Genomic DNA, 22,987 nt, shown 5'->3' with positions numbered 1-22,987 from the left:
GAAACTGAGACAGAGAGGTTAAGTGATTTGCCCAGGGCCACTGAAGAAGTGTGTATTTGGGCCATGCAAAAACAGAAGTGCTCAGACTGTGTTCTGAATTGAGTGTAGTTTGTCATACTAGTTGTAATAGAATATAAATACAAACAAATACTTGATTCTTTTATAAAAGGAATTGGTAAACAATAGTTTCTTTCTAACTTAGTTTATTATTCTCCCACTTATTATCTGTGATGTTTTTCAAGTATTACTCTGGATAGCCCTGTATTTGTTTAGCACAGCAATCTGGTAGTCTTCATTGACAATGACTGTATCTCCTAAAACTGAATTGTGAGATGAGTTTAGAAGTAATATTCCAGTATTCCACTTTGAGAAGGGTTGAGTTTTAGTTGTCCTTGAAACCCATCTTATGAATTTGAGATCTCGCTCGTTTCCTTCTCTCCCTTTATCTGGCTGTCTTTTACAATGGCTTCTGGAGAAGTGACATGATCAGGGTAACTGCATTGCTATTCTGGGATCTGCTGGTGGCTCTGACCATCTCCATAGTCTTGGGCAAGTCAGTCTACTTCTCTGGTGTAAGCCACTTGTAAGTGTATGTACACCAGGCCTGTCCTTTACTATGTGTTGAACAGTGCATGGTGGAACTGTATCTTCTACAACAGCCGTGCCACTGTTGCTCTAATCTGCCTAAGAAAATAATGCCACCTGGGTAATCAAGGTGGGATTCAGCTGCATCAGCATAGTATCTAACATATATTACATTTCTCAGAGTTATGTACAAGAGGGGCTGGGAAATATGTCCTGTAGGACCTGTTGGAGACCCCTGCCCTTTTCGACAGCTGAAGTAGCATTCCCTAAAGTGGCTACAATAGCAGCAGACACCCATCTGTAAGGGAATTCCAGCCCCAGGATCAAAGCCTGGCTTAAACTCTGGTTCTAGTTTCAGTATTAATTGATAAGTAATTAAAAGAGCTTCGTGAACAAAATAATAATAATAATGAAAAAAATTACAAACACCTGAATAATGAAGATTATATCCTTATACAGAAAACAGCAATTTAATTAGTCTTCCAATATTGGCTTTGTATGTTGCTGCTGTCACCAATTATGAATTGTTCTTAACAAGGGGCCGGCAGGTCATCTACAGGTACAAATGTATTTGTAGTCATTTTGTGCTCACAGCCCCCCTCAAACATTAATTTGCTGATCAGAGTGCATTTATTTTAAAACAAGATGTTTGGACTAACAATTCATCATCAGTACTGTTCATGGTTAGGCAAATGCTATGCCAGTGCTACACCAACAACTAACAGAAAAAACTGTTGGGCTTGCACATGTATGTCTGAAGGTGAAATTTGGCCAAATAAATGACTGAGGGGCAATCCTCAATATCTTTTTGTATTGTCATAATAGTTAATGCAGTTTACAAGCAACACCCTTCTGTTATATTTGGAAATGGTTGTGGTATTAAAATAAATCAATAAAAGTAACCAGACCAGCAAAATTAGCTGGTCTGCTAAAATATATTATTATACTGCTAAAAAAAGCTACAAACAAACATCATCAAACAACATACAAGACTCCTGTATATTTAAGTTGGGATCTATTCTATGTGTTACATTATATATATATGGCTATAAGGAATGCAAGAGTTTGTTGAATAGAAAAAAATCAATGAAAAAATACTAAATTCAATCAAAAGGCATCTCTGCTTCGGAACTACTACTATTTTATTTTTTATTTTTGAGAATGACAACGTGCCTTGAGAGAAGAGTTAATAAAACCAACTAATTAATTTATGATCTGTTTATTATCATCAAAACACTCTAATGGCATGTTTTGTGAAACCACTGTCACCAGTCCCTTCTGGTTTAACTATTCATTCAACCATTCAAGCCTCCACAATCTTCCTGCAACATCATGCTTTTGGATACCAAGTTGAACCGAAATTCCAGCCTGTCTTATAACTTCTCTGTTGTAAGGTATTGCTTCTGTGAAAGTTAGTGCGTTTGATTATAAAGCAAAAAAAAATCCCTATAAAACCTTGGTGTGTTTAAAACTCCTTCAGCCCTTTAGCTAAAGTCACTTAACCTCTCTGGGCATCACTTTACCCATTTCAAATTGACCTTTAACAGTTGAGAACTGAATTTCTATGGCTTTGCCAACACATCAGGGATCATTGCTGCAGGTTCCAGCTAGGGCATGCTCTGATTTCCTGACTAGAAAACACGAGGCAACATGGATTATGGTTTGCCCCATGAATTCCTTAGGGGTGCATATTGTATAATTTTAGAAAAACAATAAAGTGACCTCACAGTTGTTACTCTCATCCCTCTCTTGGCCTGCCTGGTGCAAATAATGGCTCTTGGACCAAATGCATGCACCCTCACATTCACAACCTCTCAGCCTTTGTGTGCACCTCTGGCAGGTCAAGGCAGGTTTGTACACTGGTGCAGAGGTCTGCGCTTTCTAGGTACAACTTGTTAGTAGGATACATGTACTTTAAGTGCTCATATTGAAAATTTGATATTCCAAATATCATTATGATGAATGTGGTCATTAGCTAAGCTTTTCTTTTGTTTTCAAGTGGAAAGCTCACATAAAAAATGATGGCATTTATGACTCTTCATGATTTAGGATAAAGAACAAACACTCCCTTGTTTTTATTATTGCTCAGGACCTGTTCAGTAAACAGAAGGGTTATTTAGAGGAAGAACTCGACTACAGGAAACAAGCCCTGGACCAGGCATACATGGTAGGAAAAGAACAGTCATTAAATTTTCTTGTTCGAACAGATTTGATAAAATACAGTTGTTGGTGTTTTTTTCTTTCTTTTCATTATAAATAGGGTTCTCTTTTAATTGACTTACTGTTCTGCCAGAGTAGGAAATCAATTATAACTTAAATGGGGATTTAGGAAATGGATGATATTATTTAGAAGTGTCATGGTTTTGATTTATTATTATTTTTTAATTCTAAAATGTGTGAACATCTTGTTAGTACATCTAGAATGGGAAGAGCTGGCCTATATGTGCATGAAACTATCCTGGTAAAATATACCAGAAATAACTTCAGAACTCCTCTGATACTGCTTTTCCCTAACCATTTGTAAATACTGCTGCTGCTAACCTATCCCAAGTTGGGAATGCTTATTTTTCCTATGTGATCCCTTCCTGTGCTGCCCTATCCAACTTTACTTTTCCTACTTTTCAAAGGGAAAGCTGCAACCTCACCTTCTCTCAGGCTAAGCACCATAAAATGAAGCCTCATGAATTATTGAGGAATTGGCAAAACTGTACACCCCACTTCCTTAAGAGTGTGACTTCAGGAAATCAAAATATGATGACCTGAAGAAATGTTTATATATCACAAATATTTCTTACGGGCAAAACACATGCAGGGAAGGAGCAAGGTCTAGTGCTCAGAGCAGATAACAGATGGAAGCAAGCAGGCTCTATTTCTAGCACCGTGACCTTGGGCAAGCCATTTAACCTCTCTGCCGCTGTTTATGCATCACTAATATGGATAGAATTACCTACCTCACAAAGGTGTTACGAGGACTAAAGAGATGTTGTCAGATGCTTTTGATCTAAATGTCATCATATGCTGTTTTGTAATAGGAACATACTAACCCCAGTAGCAAGAGAAATACTGCCATGATTCCTTTCTTTCCTCTTGGGAATACAGTTCTCTGTATGAACGTAAAGTTCTCCTGTGCTCTCTGCTTTGCAAACTACTGCAGTTTTGGTTAGCGTATGAAAATCTAATTAGCAATCTGACAAATGACAGGAGACTGAGGAGGGATTAGTGTACCCTTAAGTGTTTTTTTCCTCATTGCTTTTGGCAGTAATAAAGCAAGTGAAGTAGACGTCAAACAATGGATAGCAGGACAATAAGGACAAAACGGAGAGAGGACTGTACTATTTTTGTTGTTCACAGCTTTCCTTTTGTATGCTGTGGGCTTGTTATTTTACAGAATGATTTAACAATTCAGTTGCAGTTGAAGGGAATCTTAGTTTGCATTGATCTTGTAAGTTTCAGCATCAGGGATTTGGGGGTTTTGCCACATATTAAATGCAGACCTATCATCCGAATCTTTCCCAAACAGAAGAAATTGGTCATTTAGTAGAATAGAAACCATAGCCCAGGTGTAAATAGGTGCCGGGTGGTTCTGTGCACTGCATATGCAATGCTGCTCACTGCTCACGGCTGCCGCTTTCTGTCCAGCTGTCTGTGTCCGTCCTCCCCTCCTGCCTATGGCTTTGCTCGCTAGCCTTCTCCTCTAGCTCTGGGCAGGTTGTTTGCTTGCTGGATTCAAATGGCAGCCTGTCTGTATGTGATTTGGGTTGCCTTAGAAAATCCAGGAGCTGGAAGCTACGCTGTATAATGCCCTGCAGCAGGATCCAGGAAGGCGGGCGAGCGAGTCGCTGACTGAGGCCCAGAGGGAGGATTTGCGGGCGGCAGTGGAGAAGGTGCGGCGGCAGATCCTGAGGCAGAGCCGCGAGTTTGACAGCCAGATCTTGCACGAGCGAATGGAGCTGCTGCAGCAGGCACAGCAGGTAATCCCCGGTCTCTCTCCTCCCTCCTGTCGGTGTTACCACTGTGGTTGCCACCACTGCCCATACAGCAGAACCACCTCACCCTCACCTCGTTGAGTCGTCATGCTTACTCTAGGCTTTGTACTGCTCCCGTGTCAAGAAGATGAGCAATGTGAGGACCCTGTTGTCCTGGGCATGGTATGCACGCTAAATGGGTCACTGTCTCGCTAATAAGTCATGTTGCACAATCTGCTTCTTGTGTGTGGAACTACAGACAGCCACGGGGCTCCACAAAGGGCTTGTTGCAGGTTTAAGACCTAAATTATGAGAAGCTTGAATGGAAGGATGGTTGTAAGACTGTACCACTATGAAAAGAGGAAAGGCAAAAGCAGTAGTTACAGGAATCCAATTTTTGGCTGTTGTTTCTTTTCCCCCTCTTTCTTCCTATAGCCATTTGTGAAAAGTTTTTTGTTTATTTGTTAAAAAAAAATAATAATAATAAAGAGAAAAGGACATCAGGAAATCTTTTAAGGGACTATTAACAAGCCTTCATGCCTTTAATTTAGTTTAGAATAGCCTTGTCTCTCTAAACAACTTCCTTTGGGACAAATATTGACAACTTAGATTCAGGCAAGTTCCCGGCTTCTGGAAGCGCACTAATTAATTACTGGAGAATTCTTTGGTAGAATTACTGTTTTTTCTGTGCAAATATTCAGGGAAAGAAGAGAACTGCATGTCTCAGGGTGTTAATTATTCCAGCAGGAATAATTTTTCCTGTATGGTTCCTCATTATAGTAACCTCTGGAAGATGCAGCCAGATGTCTTAGGTCTTGGAGCCTGCCCTCCAGTTGCTCTGGCTACTTTCCATGCAAATCTGGAATCACATATTTTAAATGCCAGAATCTGTATTGTGCAGATGTGTTCAGGATGCTGTTACTGTCTCTGATGCTGGTAGGGGTAGGGACTGCATTCACTTCAGTCCAGATCTCTCTTTATTCAGATTTGCTTTATAGATTAATACAGGCCAGAACTGATGTAACGTGCTGACCCAGGACTATTTTGTTCATCTCCTCTCATTATGCAGTGATGAGAAGTACTTACACTGTGTCAGTGTTTGAGCTGAGTTCTGACTTACTAAAAGTCTCCTTTTTCTTGACTCCTTCACTATGTTGCCTTGGTTTGGAAGTTGCAATATTGAGATCAGGAGAATAGGAGCAACCTTTGCATTTATTTATTTATTTTTTTTAATGGGTGTCAGATCAGCGGTGGTGTACAGAAAGCTGGAGAAGGTAGGTACCAGCTGGTACTAAAAGCGTCAGAAAGAGATGGTAGAGTAAATACATATGAAATTTGGACAATAAGAATGGAGCCAGAAGTTATTAGTTTAATGTTATTAGTGTAGCTGAAAATTAGTGAGAATGGGTTTTATTTGCTAGTCTAATCTAGCCACACTTGTGGTGTTTTTGTACCTTTTTTTTTTTTCCTCAGAATGACAATGCAGTTCTTTTCAGTTAGGTAAATATTATTTATCACTGACATTTAATGGGTGTGAATGGTATTTTGTGTTGACTCTATTCATTGACTAGTGAATACAGCATTAATCATTTTAGGTCCTATTACAGCTCTGAAAGATCAAAAAAAACACTTTGTGCTCCAAGCAACCACAAGTCTGTCTTTACCCAAAACCTCTGAAACAATAGCTTACATATCTGTGGAATAAGAATTTTATTTTATTAGCTGTATAAATGTCTCTCATCAGGAACACAGACCCATTCAGCCATGTGCTACAGAGGCTCACAACTTTTCAGATTTTCCTGCAGGTTGGCCTGTTTCAGTTCTGCTGGATCTGGTAGATGGTAGAGTTTTATGTCTACATTTTCAAGAGGTTTTCAAGGGTTTCAGAGGAGCAGATAACACCACATGAAAACTTGATGCTAAAGCCTCTACATCTACGCAATATGCAGTCTGAGGTTTTTACATCAGACCAGATGTAGCCTAGTCCTTCGCTTCCACTAGACATGTAGTATGATGCTCTTTGAAGGACCACAATTGGCTAGGACCTTTCTGTGGCCTGCTGTGGACACCTGGGCAGAGCTTCTGATTTAGGCTCATATGACATTGGCAAATAGGATGTAGTGGTAGGAATAGATTCGTAGAGTGAAAAAGTATTCCCAAGAACCCAACAGGCATGCTATGTGCATTTCAGGTGTGTGTTTGGTCCCAGGGACTGCTCACTGCCAGTTGAAGCACATCCTCATTTGGGTATGGTTTATATACTCACAGATTATTCCACAATATAAAGTTAAATATGATGGGTATGGAATAAAACTTTGCTCCTGCTCTAAAGCAAAATATTAACATAAGCAAAGTCTCATTAGCCATGGATATTTATGTACCTGTCTCCAGATGCATTTTACAGTGTGTCATTAGAGTTTCATGTTGTGCCCATCTCATTAGACATGCTAATGTTACAACCTTGGAGGACACGTTAAACTAATTCTCGTGCCTAATAAGGAGCTACGCATTTTTATCATTTTTGTCATCTATTTTTAACCCCCTATAGTAGACAGGAAAACCAAAGGCAAAGATAGTTAATTTGCCCAGCGTAAGGGAAATGAGCATATTGCATTTCAAATCCGTCACTCAGATTCTTCTTGGTTGTTTCCTTTCTGAAGGTTGTATTTGTGGGTTCTTATTGGAATAGTGGTCAACCCTGATAACCAGTGGTTGTGTGCAATGTGCACAGCTTAAAAAACAACAACAAAACAACCAAACAAAATGCCATAGCATGGAACAATAGTGTCACGGGGCTAATCCTCGTAGGATTGCATTCGTCTGCACTAGCAGATGACAGAAGCTGAAATGCTACAAAAATGAGAGCATACCTGTGTTAGCAGAGTCCTAATGTTCTAAATGTCCTATGTCCTTAGATGCTACGTTAAATGACCCTTCCTCTTTTCTTGATATATTTATGGCCATAAGAGGTTTTGCTGACACAATGCCATCAGTAAGCACCCACTACATTTATTCTGGCAAAACTGTAGTCTAGACCTGTTCATATTTGTGCACTGTGCAGTGCCTTTGCAGTATGTACTGTTCTTAATCTCCTGAAGTGGAGGTTAAGGAGAATGACATGGCAGCATGGTGGACCTTCAAGACTGGATATGAAATGTCCGTGTTACAAACACTTTTAAATTTCTGCTTCTCTGAAGCAGAAACTATGTTTCTCCAACTAGTGATGGAGAAGTTTAGCTTGGTAAATGTTCTTTTTCAGGCTGAAAAAGACTGTCTGAAAAGGCCAGGGATGCGTATGGGTGAAAGCTGTCCACATGTGAGCTTATGCTGCTCTATGTGTGCTTCTTTTTCTAGATGTAAAGCCATAGTTCTTAGTCACTAGGTATTGGTGTTGTTCTAGTGAAATAAACGTATTTTAAGATGTTAGGCCCTGTTTTAATTTGGTAGCTCTGTTCATCTTTAGCGTGTATAACCCCACATTATTACTGTTCATTAATATAGGTAGAATTACTTGTGTATACCCACTGAGTATTAAGGAAACCAGGCTTCTGTGGAACCAAATTAAATAGACTGTGTGTTTAGATCTTCTTGCTAAGACATACAAAGCTTTTATTAAACTCTGATTGCAACATGCAAATGTGGGGGACAGATCCTTGGCTGAAGCACATTGACAGTATTCCCTTTAAGTCAGGGAAGGTGCCACCATCCTCTCTATTTGTGGGAGGCAAGATATGTTAATTAAAAATCTGTCATGAGCAGCTTGTGCTATTTGCTCCTAGCCATAGGGTATATGCAGTTCAACTGCTGTTCCTGTGTATATTGCCATCAAAAAAGTATCTCATTGTGCTGCAGTATCTTTATAAACTTTTATAAGCTAGCGTCTGGTTTATTTCTAGCAGAACTTCATTTAAAGTAACATTTGTGCTCTAGCCTATGCAGTGGCATGACTTTTGTGCATTTTGGCAATTATGGGGATCATTACTAGCAGGTTCTGTGAAGAAGGATATATTATATAAATAACATGCTTCATGGTAAGCAATATCTAGAGAGAAAGAAAAAATGTGGTGGCGTAGCTATAAAAATAATCTCTTAGAAAAGAATATTTCAAACAGAGCAATACCATATGTTTCTGAAGTAGTGATATCAACTTCTTAATTAAGCAAGCTCTATTTACAGTTTAAAATAAAAAAGAGAGAGAGAGAGAGAGAGAAAGAGAGTCACATGTCCAGATCTCCTGAAAAGAAGGTTGTGATTTTGTTCTCTGTTGAAATTAATAAATTCTAAAGGTCAGATTCTGCCGTATGTCTATCATATAGGACCTAACTTGAAATATATTCCTGTTGGTTTGGGTGTAGCTGTTTCTGGAGTAAGACACTGTGGAAAGTAACCAGAACCAGGCTCTAAATTAGGATAGATTAATTCACATTGCACTGTTGGCAGTCTTCAAACATGAGGAAAATGTATAATAGAATTTATTCTGATTTCATTCTATATTAAGTACAAAGAGAAACGAGAAAATCCTTGAAGGACAGCAGACTGATACACTTTCAGTTCCAAAAATGGTTGCTGCCAATCAGGAAGGATGTGAGAGACAGATTTTATTAATGTAATCCACTAATTTCCCAGAGCAGTCTTGTCTGTTTAAAATTACAAGAAAAAGAAATAGAAAAGGTGTGTGTGTTCACCGTGTCATCAGAAGGTGTAAAACTGTTCCCTCTGAGTTGCTTTGTAGTCACTGTGCTAAACTGGAGTGGGGGGGAGTTAATCTAATTTGGTTTAGAATATTGTTGGGTGGAGCTCAGTTTTACAGAGTAAAGCAAACCATCACTTCATTTCTAAACCTGAAAATAATGCGTCTGTGGAATGCTGAAAGCATCCAAATTCCAGCTTTATACAGTCGGAATACAGATGTAATTATGTTAACTATATTTTGTTTAAACTGTAGCCTTTACTCAAATGACTAGTTTGGATTATTCATTGGTAATAAAAGCAGAAACTACCACTTTGCATGTTTTACTAGAAGAAGGTATAGGACAATCCTTTATGCCAAAAAGGTGTAACTCAAACTGACCTCTGCATGTCACTGTCATAGGGATGGGTTCACTGCAAATGTGGTGCCTCAGGCAATTGTTTTCATGGGCACTGAGGAAAAGTCAGAAGCAGAAGTTAGGTCTTATTTCATCCTGAAATATCAAAATGTAATCATAGCTTGAAATCAGGAAACTCCAAACTCTGTTTCTTTTTTCTCTCTCTCTCTTTTTTTTCCTTTTTTTTTCCTTTTTTTTTTTTCTGTCTTAAGGAGCTACATTCTTACTGCTAATAGATCAAGCAAAGTTATGGTGGATGCAATTCCTCCCTGAGTTCTCCACACTCTCTCATAGGCAGGATGATTTTTTCACATTGCTATCATTTGGTATGTCTGGGGGAGCAGTTTGCTCACAGTCCCATAGGGTTGGATGTCACTGTTTCTATCAGATTCTGAGCCATTCAGAAAACATGCTTTTGTTGTTTTATAGGGTTTTTGCTGAAAACCTTCATTTTAAAACATTAATTTGTTAAAATATTAATTGCCCATGTGAAGTAGGAACCTGAAATTTGCTGCTTAATATGTTACTGATTTCAGGTAAAGCTTGGATAAATACAGCAGCTCTGTTTCTCTTTTTTGTGTAATCTGTTATGGTTGATAGACCATCTTTTTGTCACCCAGGGAGAATTATTAAGGCTTAATGTTAGATTCTGAATGCTCTGGAGAGAGACAAAGAGATGAAAGCTTACTTTATTGAATTAGAAGAGGATGTTAAGCTCAGCATACCGTGCTGATCGGCATGAGGAGGTGTTGTCTTCCATTTGTCCTCTTTGGCACATTGTTTTGTGCTAAACAGAGCTTGGCTTGGCCAAAAGCCCACAGATTTTTCAGAGAATTCAGGAAGTAGGTGTAAGTTTTACTGAGGATACTTACACAACAGTAGTTGGGGAAAATCTCAGACAATTTACTTCTAACCCTTTATAGACAATATCTGTTTTGATGCTTTAATTTTAAATCTAAAGTGTTATGGTGCTAGCAAAGTTCATCCCCAGCTATTTGCATGCAGCTGTACACAAAGAGGAATCCATAGGGCAACCAGGGATCTTTTATTGCATTTTCTAATGCTTGCAGTTGCAAAATGTTGACTGTTCAGTATATGATAGATTACTGGTGATGGTGCATTTTTGATATTCATGAATGCTCTTGAGGGCATCAGATACCATATGTATCTAACTGTAATCTACAGTCATCAAGTATATCATGACTAGGTTAATCATAGTTGACCTGTGGTATTGATTTATAGTGCAGGAGTGAATTTGAGTCTTTCAAGCCATCGTTGCTGCTATAACAACAGGAGTACAATAAACTTTGGTGATTTCCCACAGATGACATGATAAATGAGAGTTAATTTTAGTAATTTTATATATCTATCCTACCATGTTTTCTTATATATGTTTTCTGTATATTTAGGGTTCGGATCAAATCACCTCTGCTTTGCTAACTGCCTTAGCAATGCTACTTGTCTGCATAAGGGATGATAGCAGGGCTGGTCCAATACCTGAATACATCTGAATACCAGATATACCAGGTATATCTGAAAAGTCTTCTCCTTTTGTCCTTAAAGAGGTGTGATTCAGACTCTCATCTGAAGTTTGAATGCTGAAATCCTTTCATCTGAAATCCTGAATGCCCTGTGTTTCTTAGTGGGAGTTGAGAAAAGGTAATTAAAAAAAAAAAAAAAGTATACTGAAGTCTGTTACAGAAGTGGAGACTAAATGTATTTTCATATGCACAGTTCATACATATAATTATTTAAATGGTAATTTGCTATTCAAAAACACAAGAATATAAAATATTCTAAATGTAATGTTAAATAAATATTATAGTTTTTAATATTAATTTTATTATTCTTATTATCTACTAGATAAAGAGTCTGGACTGACAAGCAGTCAATTTTCATATACTGAACATGTTTTGTCCTCTGAGCTCCCATAGACTTAGAATAGCCTTTCTGTATAGATATAATGCTCATATGGCTTTAATTATTGTTTTTTCCCTAATGAAATGAGCAGTTCTTTCTGCTGCTAGCTATCGATGTAGGATGTAGTTTTATCATAGCATAAATTCAAAGACTCTCAGTGCTGAAAAAAATAAAAAAATAAAGATCAAGCTTACTTATAAATATTAAGCCATATCTTCACATGCAAATAATCATTCAGTATCAGCTAATAATAAATGCTTACTTTAATTGAAATGCATTTATAAAATTCACTGATTTACTGCTAGGACCAATGTAATTGAATACATATTAATGTTCATGCTGAGATGCATCAGTGGAGCTGCTAAAAGATTCATTCTCCTCAGGAAGGCAAATAAAGAAATTACAAATGCATAATAAAGATTAACAAGAACAACTCTCCTACTTCAGTAACAGTTAATTGGATTATCATGGTTGAGATTACAGAACATGGAAAAGAATGAAGTTTTTGCCTGCTTTCTAAAGAAATATCTTGGTGAGATTCAGAGAGGTATAGTATATCCAAAAATGAGGTATTATTATTATATTCAAATGTCTGAAATTTATAGTAAGTTTTTGATCATAAAGTAAAACAAGATGGAACAGAAATAGCTTAAGCTATTGAAGTTACAATGTGTTTGCTCATTTCCTTATGTTCATTATGCAAAATCACATTCTAGGAATATGGGACTAAAGGGAGCATTTGGATTCCTGAGTCCAGGCCTGTTACAGTAGCAGATACAACAGCTTGAGTAAATTCATCTAGCAATTACCCATGTAAATCGTATTGTAAGCACAGTAGGGTCTTTTAAACAGCTGTTAAAATGCATTAGATCTAAATACATATATTTATATTTCATTAAGGAATTTTATCCATCAGCTAAGTGATTCAAATAATATCTAAAGGCATGGCAGTTTATATTCATCTTTGTTTAAATTTATACATATAACATAGTTATGCTGTTCACATTATTAAATATCTTACATACCTGTGTCCTAATATCGTTGAGGTGCTGGTTAAAAGAGTGATATAATGAAGCAATATTGATTCTTCCCTATGTTGGATTGATAAAATATTTCACTTGCTAACTTTTGCTGCAGAATTAGATACATTCTTGATCACATGCTGGATTCAAAGAAACATCTTGTTTTGAAAGATGTTTTGAAACATCTTTCATGTCTGATATAGTCCATTCATGGTGCATATTCTGTAAATGTATATCAACCTGAACCTTTCAGACATTTCAGAGCCGAGGCTGTAAGCAGCTTAGCAAATCCTTCTTTGTCTGCCTTGTGCTAAAATTATCAAATTGTTTTCTTGGATTTGCTGATGAGTGTAAATCCAATAAGAATGAGTCACAGGAACTGTTAAGGTGATTTCTATGCCCCCTGTATAGTATGCTCTTGTGTTTTCACAATTATAGTAGCATGGCAAATAAATTCATTTTCTTGGTGTCACTGTCAGTAAAACAATGTGTTTGTTCATATGTACCCTTAACTTACACTATTATCTAGAAAACAAGAACATAAGTCCTGCAGCTGGATACTAAAAGAAGGATGAAGTGTCATTGTTTCAGCAGCTGAAATTTGCCACAGAAGTTCCTTTCCTGTAGCGTTTTCCTCAGTTGGCAAAGCTCCTTGAGGACTTGAAACCATCCAAAATGTTGTTCAGAACTGTGAATGGCTGGCTAATGCCATGAGTGAATTGGAGAGGACAAAGGGCTTAAATAAAGAAGTCCCATTTCATCTAGTGTGCATTCAGTGCATACTAGGCAGTGTGCATCACTGTCCAAAAGCAGAAAACACCAGAATTCTCAGGATCTGTTTGCTACCAGGAAGGTAACTGTGAGATAGGGTAAAATACCCAAATGCAAGGAATGGACTGCGTAATTGTAGAGAGGCATAGTACATTTCTCATAGGAATTGGAGGTATTGTTAAAGAAAAATCCCCACATTCTGGTTAGTTGGTAAGAAAAATTTGAACCTAGGATCTTAGAAGCAATTCTTTACATCTGAGATCTTTCTTTGTAAAGCTGAAGTTCCTGTGATGCCAAACTCTCAAAATGATGACAAATCATTACTGGGCTGATTTATTACCTCCAGAAGAAAAAAATGATGGCTCAGTGACTGCAGTCCAGGGCTCACTGAGCTCAGCGGAAGGATTTGCATTTATTAAGTGCTCCTTTCGAATGGGCACTATATTCATGGAAATGGTACTTAATGTAGATGGATTGCTATTGCAACACCAATTGCACATACATACTTCATGTGTACAGTGTGGGAATGTAATCAGCTTTTTCTAATTGAGCATTTTTTTTTCATTTTTGTTAAAGCGTTCAATGATAAGAAGTAACCGAAGTGCAATGTTATCATTTTCACTACTAGCTTCATTATTTGTACTTCTTTGATCCTTAATGCAAGCTGAGTTTTTGAAGCCAGTGCTATTGGAATTTATCTATTACTGAAAGCAGAGGAATATTCTGAGGCACGTATCCATCATCTTGCTGCTGCATTTCACGTAAACCTTAATTCCTCAGATGGTCCAGAGATGTTTATGTCCTTGAAGCTGCAGTATAGGCATGGGAGTTAGACCATACTAAAAACCGAAGAAAATTCCCTTTTGAAATTAGTACGTAAATTCCCTTTTGAAGTCAGTACATAGCATATCTAGCTGGTTCTCCATGAACAATGCATTAACATCATTCTATTAGACCTCGTCTCTGATTTGAACAGTCTGCAAGGAACCCAATGCCTTTTTTTTTTTTTTTCAGTTTTTAAAACTATTATTTTTGTACCTATGGGATTCCTGACAATAACGAACTTGCATCTGGTGTTATCTAGCCTTTTGCTGAGTTCGGGTGTATTTGGAAAACAACCATTATCTCTAGCAAAAATATCCAGCTCTTAGGAAAACTGAGATGTGGGTGCAGAGACCTCTGAACTGGTCGGAAATGCAGGGACATCCTTTGGTGCATTCTGAAGTTGCTATCCAGCCACCCTGCTTCTGGAACCTCATGTTAGCCCTGACATAATGCTGCATAAACCCACTTGTATGCCCTTTTCAGATCTGTGCTGGCTACTTATTTTCATGAAGTGCTGTCACCAAAGTAATTAGGCATCATGGAACTGGCTATGCTTTGCAGCAGCCAGCTAGGTACAGTAATGTTACGTACTCCCATCTTGGTATCTCATCTCTCTGTTACCTCAGAAAGTATGAGTTTACTGCCAAAAATTCCCTACCAGTACTGGAAGCTGCACAGCAACGACACTTGCCGTCCAAACTTACAAAAGTGAAATAATTGCCTAAATGAATGATTGCACTTCAAGACATACATCCTGTTTCCCAGAAAGATGAACTTCCCATCATGAGGTGAAAGGAAACGACAGTTATGAGATTTGGGAGGAATCTTCTGTGCATTCGGAAGCTTGTGCCGAGAAAAAATTTGATTTCCTGTTTTGGGGCAATTTGACAGCCCCTTGTATTTGGAAGCTCTCCAAGCATGGAACTGGAGAGGAAGGGCAGTATATGACCAAGGCAGTCAGTGAACTCTCTTCATACACTTGGAATTGACTGATGTTAAAGTTCCCTTTTACGGCTCTGTTCAGTTAATTGATACCACAAATAGTGCTTTGTTAGGGGTGCTTTAGCAACCTTTCAGTCATATGCCTATCACTAAACTACAGGCTTCCAAAGAAAATGTATAAATGTATGCTTTCGCTGCCTCAGCTTTCTGGATGCTCTCTCTCTTACCAAACTGTTAGCTTTTTGTCCTTTAGGGTGAGTGCCATGGGGCTGAGTGCCATCTGCTTTTGCTAAAGTATATATAATTACTCCTAAAATAATTTATAATGGATCTTAGAAGTCTGTTCAAATTGCACTTAAGTGATAAGTAAGGCATACATATTGTCCGTCTTCAGTTTGCTTTTTCTATGGCTGTCTGGAAATGCAAATGGTTTTAAAGATGAGCCTCACTGCTAAATGAGCTTCGTTTGCTGTTCCAGCATAGCCTGGCTGGCAGAGCCATCTGCTGTTAGCTCGGCATTGCAGCAGGCCCTACTGCTTTCTGGCTGCTTGCAAGCACCTACCCAGAAGTGGCAACAAACTTCATTGCTCATGGAAGTATGATTTGTCAAGTAGGTGCTTTCCCTACTAAAATGGATGCTCGGCCAGCATTCTTTCCAAACCTCAGGAGACCTCTGTGTGGGGGAAGTAGTGACATGGAGTATTCACAGATCTGCCCATCCATCATCCTGAAGTTTTGTGAGCTTTTATTTGCTATTGCAATATAATGAATGGCAGATTTGTATTCATTATTTTGGCAGGTTGGATGTGAATGCAGGCGAGGTGGGCAGCATTAAGAATCCAAGCATCTCTTTCACGGTTACGTTCCCGTTACACTGTTTCTGACTGTGGCTCTTTGTTTGCCTACAGTCATTCCTTTGTATGGCTTCGTGACTTGACAGCACAGTGTCTCATCAACCCTGCCAGTCCCCAAAAGGTGCACTCATGTGACTAATGGGCAGCTATTAACCGTAGGAACCCAGCAGAACACTGCTGCACTTTGTCCTGATCCTCCCTCTGATCGTGGCCAAATACTGGGGGTGTTACTGGAAACGTAAACACTGTCATGCTGTTGGACTGTCTACCCATGTCTTCTGTCCCTTTCTGATAATAATAATAATTATAAAGTAAAACAATGGGCTTTGGGTCTATTCTCAGCAAAGACTTCTCAGTGTTTTGACAGGAGGGTACCATAGGTTTTGTGGCTTCCTCACGCAGTCTGTTCTATTGAAAATGCACTGGATTTACTCTGTGAGGTTCCTGAAAAACTTTTTCAAGGCTAGAGCTGAATGGATCTTTTAGAGTGCAATAGTTATACCTCTATATGACACAGTAGGAAAAGCTTGACTTACTGATCGTCAATTTGTGCCCTGAAGCATGACAGTAGGTAGAATTTCTTGATAACAATAAAATATCTCTGCATGATTTGTTGTCACAGTTGTGCTTTTGCAAACATAAACAAATCAGAGTTCATTGGAAGCAACTCATCAGGTGCTGAAGACCTAAGAGTGAGTCCACAGCTTCTTGATTGCTAATAGTACTTGCAAATAAAAGGAAGAGAAGATAAAGATGTAAGTGCTTATATTGAAACTCAAGCAGTCCTGCCTTTAGTCTTAATTAGGATGTGAAATTTTTGTATAATTTCCTTCTCAGTGGTTTAATATAACTCTTGACTAAGGAACATCTGTTGCTGCTTCTAGAAGATACTCTTTGTTAAAGCTATATTTATTTTATGTAGCTTATGTATATTTTTAAGTCATATTCTGCGAATTATTATCGTTATGTGATCAAGAAAATCTTATAAGTACAGAGAGGCACAAAGGGGAAAAATAATGATTTTTATGTTACCTACTGTACATAGATGTAAATCTGTTTTGTTTTTCCTGTTAATAAATTGCATTCTTATATCTATATTTTTAAAGTCATGTCTGCAGTTAAATGGAAATAGATAACAGTCAGATTTTTCAGGATATATAAATAGCTGAACTAGGCTGGTTATCTGGCAGTGCTGACAGGGTATTGACTGAAATAGTTACGCCTACTTCATCCCCCTGGATAATCTTCCTACCACACTCCAGGGGAACACAAGTAAGCAAGTGCAAGTAAACAACCCCAAGCTCTTATACCTGGTGGAAAATTCCAGCCCACTGTTAAATTTTAGAACAAATTCTGCGCCATGGGATATATCTACCCTGTGTATGTTTGCCCTACCGACATAGACCTAGTCATTTTGAGGATTTTATGTAGATGGATTTTCACTGCTAAGAAATGCAAGCCTATGTGTATTCCCTTTAGATTCCTAAGTTATCTTTGTATTTAAACTGATTCTTAGCAAAGTGTAATTTTTTTTTCACCATAAAACTGCTCTCTGCTTTAGTCTCACCAAGTGTAACAGTTATGACAGGTTATAGGTGAGAACTGCAAAACAGAAATCTCAGCCCTTATTTTTAGAACTTTTCTTAATAGCTGAAGAGAATAACTGAGTAGCTGGTATCTTTTGAAAGGATTAAAAATTCATACGGGAGTAATAACATCTCAATTTTTACTTAATTAACAGAATTCCCTAATCTGAAAAATGCTATCTAATCCTAATTAAAATATTCTTTTATAAAGGAACACTTACTCAAAACCCTGAGGTGAGGAAGCCACCAGATATTTGGGGACTTTTTTTTTTTTTTTCTGGAGGCATTTTCTCAGCACATATTGAAACAATAGCTCACACAATAAATCTTGAAGGTGAAAATGGTGTTTAAAATTATTGCTTCTCTCCACTTACCTCACCATGGTCAGATTTTGTCACAGAGCATGGCGGGACCCCCAGAATATAGGTCTGTCACTTGCATGTGGGATGTGGTTGTAAGCAGGAATCAGCAGAACGTAAATTAGTGGGAGGGAAATAGGAGTGTAGCCTGATGGACCAGACTTCTCAGAGACACCTGCCTATTTCTCATCCCGTGGCTTCTTACAGTTCTTGTAATATTTCTGGTACATACAGTATATGAAAATAAGTGCTTGAGAGATAGACATACCTCAAGCAGGGAGTAAAAGAAGTATAAATCAGTTCAGATGTAATAGAGGGAATGTGAAATTAATACAGCTGTGCTCCAGGCATTTGTCAGCAAGGCTGCATGCACTTGTGTCACATGAGGGTAATCTGCTTTGTGCGTTTGTATTATCTGGGGAAATCTCTGAGCAATGCAGCATGATACAGGGGAGGGGCTGATTAACTTCTTCCAACTGCACAATGTGCAAAACAATCCTTGAAGCAAAGTCTTTTCTTCAAAAAATGGCAGCAACAATATCAAAGCTGTTGCTTGTGACCTGCCTGCAATATTTGGGTGGAGAGTAGCATGCCCTGGGCAAGGTGATCTTGTGGGGTGGATGTACCTCGTCTTTGGGGTAATTCCAGATTAGATTCCCAATGCGCTGTGGTTCCCAATGCAGTACTGAGCCGTCAGTGGATCCACTGCTGCTGTTGGGACTGTTGTGGGTTGCCATGGGTGTGGGGCATTTCCCACCATCAGAGGTTTTTGACTTGAATGCAGATGATTGACTATTAAGTTGTCAGTTAATCACACCGATTTATAAGTAGTGCCTGGGTGCTCTTCTGAAAGAGATGTTGTTCAAAAGAATTTGGGAGTAATAAAATAATTTGGGAGTAGTGCACAGCTCCTACATTAAACTTGTTGGCCTGTGCATAGAAGTTAGACTAGATGATAATTTCCCTTTCAAAGTTCATGAACTGCTAATAACCTTAATTTTGTAGGCCAGGCAAACATCAGGTAGTTAATCCTGAAAAAAGGCTGATAGATTATAAAGTCTCTCCTTGATTCCCAGGGGAGGACCCAGGTTTCTGCCTATAAAAAAAAATTATGAAGTTAGTTCATAAAATCTGTAAGAAGTTCAATATGCTAATAGTGTAATAAAATACATCCTCTTAGTCTAGAAGCCCAAAACATAATAATAAGAAGAATATATAGATATTTTAAAGGAATTTATAAAAAGGAAAGAAGTGGGTGGAAATAAGTAGGATGTTCAAATAGGGAAAGATACATTGGAGACGTTCCCTCTAACTCTGGTGGGAGATGGTCGTGGTAATGGAATGGGTTTAAACGTCTGAGTGGCATCTTGGTGGTGACCTGAAAATCTAAGTGTGCTGGTATATCTGTTTTTCTGGTATAGCATAAACATGCCAGAAGCATAATCATGTTTTATAGGAAAAGAGAGAGTTACAATGAAATGTAATAGTATCATCTGCTGACTGTATAGGTAGTAGAAAAACTTCTGGGAGTTGCAGAGCATGTAGTTGTGTTGTACTTGGAACTGTGGTGCTATCTGTTTATATATGTTAAATTTACAATTTACAAGTGGTGAGATTAGAATTCCTGATAGTAAACATGATGGCCTGAAGGTGCATCTTGTTTAAAATGCTATGGTTTTGTTGAAACATGGAGCAATCCTGCCATCAACATGTCCAATATAACTGAACAGGAAGTGTTACATTAATAATGGGCATTTGTTCTCTTCATTTTTAATTTATTTCATATATTTTTGATTCATATGTTTTTTTTGAAGTAGATATTATAAGTTCTATTTCACTTTTTTGTTTCAGCGGATTCGAGAACTAGAAGATAAAATAGAACTTCAAAAGAGGCAACTCAAAGAAATTGAGGAAAAGGTAAATAAATGCCTGGGCAATGCCAATGTTCCCTCCTCCTTCCCCTCAACAATTTATTTTTCCCAGTTATGTTGATGTTAGTAGTATTTAACCTAATATCGGGAGATCTATTTTAATACAAGAAACATCAAATCTGAAGTTCAGTACTGTATTAAATGAGGTAACCACAAACTGAACTGAAAACTGGTAATCAGTTAAAATGAATAATGTTTTCTTTACCTTAATGTTGCATTAGCAGGAGACCTCTCAAGGCTTCATCATTTTCTGATATCCTTCTACTCCTGGTTGGGTGGAGGACTTCCTTCTATCTGTATCATATTTAGCTGTTTTCCTTGAGACTAAATCTCTTTCTGAATTTGACTGCCTGAAGGAAATTTTTGTTATCAGAGAATCAATGAGTGATACACTTCTACTTCATTGGTCTTTTGAAGGTTTAATATGTCAGTGGATAGAGACTGGCATCTACTTGCCGCTGACACTGAACACAATGATTGCTTGTGGAGGGAAATCCTTTCTTTTGAAGGAGCAGCAGTTTGTATATCCAATGCCTGTTGCTGGTTGTAGCTACGGGCAGCGGGTCACTTATACTTACTTTGTCATGAGTATGGCTTCTTATTCACCCCTAGGAATGTATTCAATTTTTAAGTTTTATGTAAAATTCTGTCAAATCAGAAAATAAGGGTGGTAGTATTTTTGCCCTATGTATTCTTCAACAAACTGTCCTGCTTCCGAATGCTATACATAACAATAATGTAAAATCTCAGTTTTGTTCTTCCGGCCAATATATGAGGAAAAAGTGCCATTTAAACACTTCATGATTTTCTCATAACTGATTCTCTGCCCTTTTAGTTACATTTAGCTTGTGCCCTCGGCTGGGTAAGTCTTGATTCAGGCAAGCTTTCACAAATGTAATTATAAGTACATGCTTGACTAAGTTACAGAGCCAAGCCTGATGTTTATGAAGTTTACATAATCCACAAATGTTGCCCTCAAATACTGAATTTTGTACCCTGTGCCCTCTTTTTGTACCCTCTTTTCAGAGTAAGATTGGTATACTGTGTCTCTCTTTCAAATCAACTCAATTAATATTGCTGTAAGACTAACTGCTGTAAAATTATGTCATCGGATTTCATATTACATATCTTACATCTTTTTTCTTTTCTTTTTTTCCTCATTTTCTTTTGATCTTATTTTATAGTTTTTGTTCCTTTTTTTGTTTTTTTCACTAGCATTCATTCTGTGGCCTTGATGACACAACTGAGCCAAGACGTATGGTTGGTATTCTTTATATTGTTTTGTACTCAATTTTTAACTCCTAGATTTTGCCATGTTTTAAGAATCATCTATGTAAGACCCTGATACTCTGGGAAGGCTTTACTGATTTTCCTTGCACATAGAGGAAGAGTCACCTTTAAGATCCAAATTGGATGCCTTCAGTTAGCTTCCTAGGCTTCTGCAGAAGGTCATTCAGTTTTCAACAAGATATGATTTTGCATTCTAAGATATTGACTGCTGGAACTACAATGGGTTCTTCTCAGTTCTGTAGAGCGGGTACATTTTAACCTAAAAGTTCAGCTATTACTATAGGATCGTACCTTCTGTCATGCAAGAAAATTGGAATATGACTGACCTTCTTTGTGCCCATGCAATATAGCAAGGATGAGACTAAGAAATCTGCATGTGTCTCCCTTCAAACACAACCATCATTCCCACTACCCCTTCCACAGCGTGCTCAATGCAAAAGACAGAGTGAATTTCTTTAGCTGTAGCAATAGCTATAGCTAAAGACTTAGAAAGGCTTACCTTTCACACAGAACAGGAAGGAACTACAGGTTAGAGACAAAATCAGTCCAAGCCCTCTTCCCTGGAGCAATGTAAGTGGCATGCTGCCTTTCAGTGAGGATGATAGCTCCACAACCTAACTGACAGAAGATTAAGATATGATTTAAAACTATAGAAGATTTATGTAGTCTTTTAAAAAAAAAAAAAAACTGAAAATATGCAATATTTTTACTTTTGAATGTTTTCAATACTTTTTCTTCATTGAAATCTGTTTTGAATTACATTCGTGGAAACTGCTTATGGTAAGAGATTGTGGTCAATTCAATCCACACATTTATAAGCTGCTGTCAAGTACTATATGATGAAGCATGATGACAACAGTCAATCCAAAAAAAGCTATTATATTTACCTTATATTAAGCCTGAAACTGTATTATCTTCTGCCCAGACTGCAAGTACTTCTGAAAAATCAGTCCTGTATTATGGCCTCTTTTACAAGTTTATTCAGCTCCTGGTAAGCCCTGCTATTCAGTTCCTCTTGGGAACTGGCTCAGGTCTTCCATTACTAGATTTTCTGCATAGGTTTTATGTTTTGAATTGAAACAATGGTAGATGCTGGTGGGTATAATACAATGCAAGTATTACTGACTTGCTACAAGTGCAGTAGCTTTCTTTTGATTATTAGATGGATATTGAAAATTAAGTGAAATTCAGCTATAGTTTTTACAGTTTTTTAACCTTTCATTTTGATTTTGCCTTACTTTTGTAAAAATATAAAAATAAAAATAAAAATAAACAACATAAAAATTTAAAAAAGAGCATATGATTACAAAGATGTGTTTGAAGAAATGGGATGGTGGTTTTGGTTCTACTGATGGTGGTTTTGGTTCTTGTTGTTTTGAAGCTGACATCAAACTTTTAGGAAGAGATTGTGATGGGATGAATGCCAACACTTATTCCTAAATTAATTTTGTCTATCTAAAGCTGAGAAGAATATTTTTTTTTCTTTTTGTTTTGTTTTGTTATACAGGCTATTAAAAGAACCTATGGAGTGAACAGCTGAGTCCACGTGCAAAAATATAGAAAATATTTATTGAGCAGCTTTAAATTGGTGCATTTTTTTCATAAAACTGTTTGCATAATACTTGAAGCTGCTAAATATTTGAATTTAAAATTAGAGATTTTTTAAACATATAGCTTCAAGCTGGAATGATTTAATAATCAAATAGGGACCAGCACATCATAAACACTGAAAAAAAGTCTAAACAGAATTTACACTCATGCACCAATCAAACACTGGAAAAAAATACAAGTGCAATTACTGGCTGCTATGTGAACTGTTATCTACCAAATGGTTTTCTTACAGTACTGAG

The 22,987-nt window shown here is 37.6% G+C and overlaps 1 protein-coding gene across 1 annotated transcript in view; it reads left to right on the top strand.

The window, feature by feature from the left end:
• The window catches only part of JAKMIP1 (janus kinase and microtubule interacting protein 1), a 153,321-nt gene extending 130,549 nt beyond the window's left edge, over positions 1 to 22,772 (top strand). Inside the window, exons 19-23 of the mRNA XM_080588974.1 lie at positions 2,675 to 2,752; positions 4,353 to 4,556; positions 19,768 to 19,833; positions 21,032 to 21,107; positions 22,645 to 22,772. Coding sequence (XP_080445100.1) covers positions 2,675 to 2,752; positions 4,353 to 4,556; positions 19,768 to 19,833; positions 21,032 to 21,082 — 399 coding nt within the window. The 3' untranslated portion in view covers positions 21,083 to 21,107; positions 22,645 to 22,772. The remainder of the gene's footprint in view (positions 1 to 2,674; positions 2,753 to 4,352; positions 4,557 to 19,767; positions 19,834 to 21,031; positions 21,108 to 22,644) is intronic.
• The last annotated feature ends 215 nt before the right edge of the window (positions 22,773 to 22,987 follow it).

This window comes from Anser brachyrhynchus (assembly GCF_964034855.1).
Source record: "Anser brachyrhynchus genome assembly, chromosome: 4".
NCBI classification, from domain to species: Eukaryota; Metazoa; Chordata; class Aves; order Anseriformes; family Anatidae; genus Anser; species Anser brachyrhynchus.
This window is presented reverse-complemented; position numbering and strand designations above follow the sequence as displayed.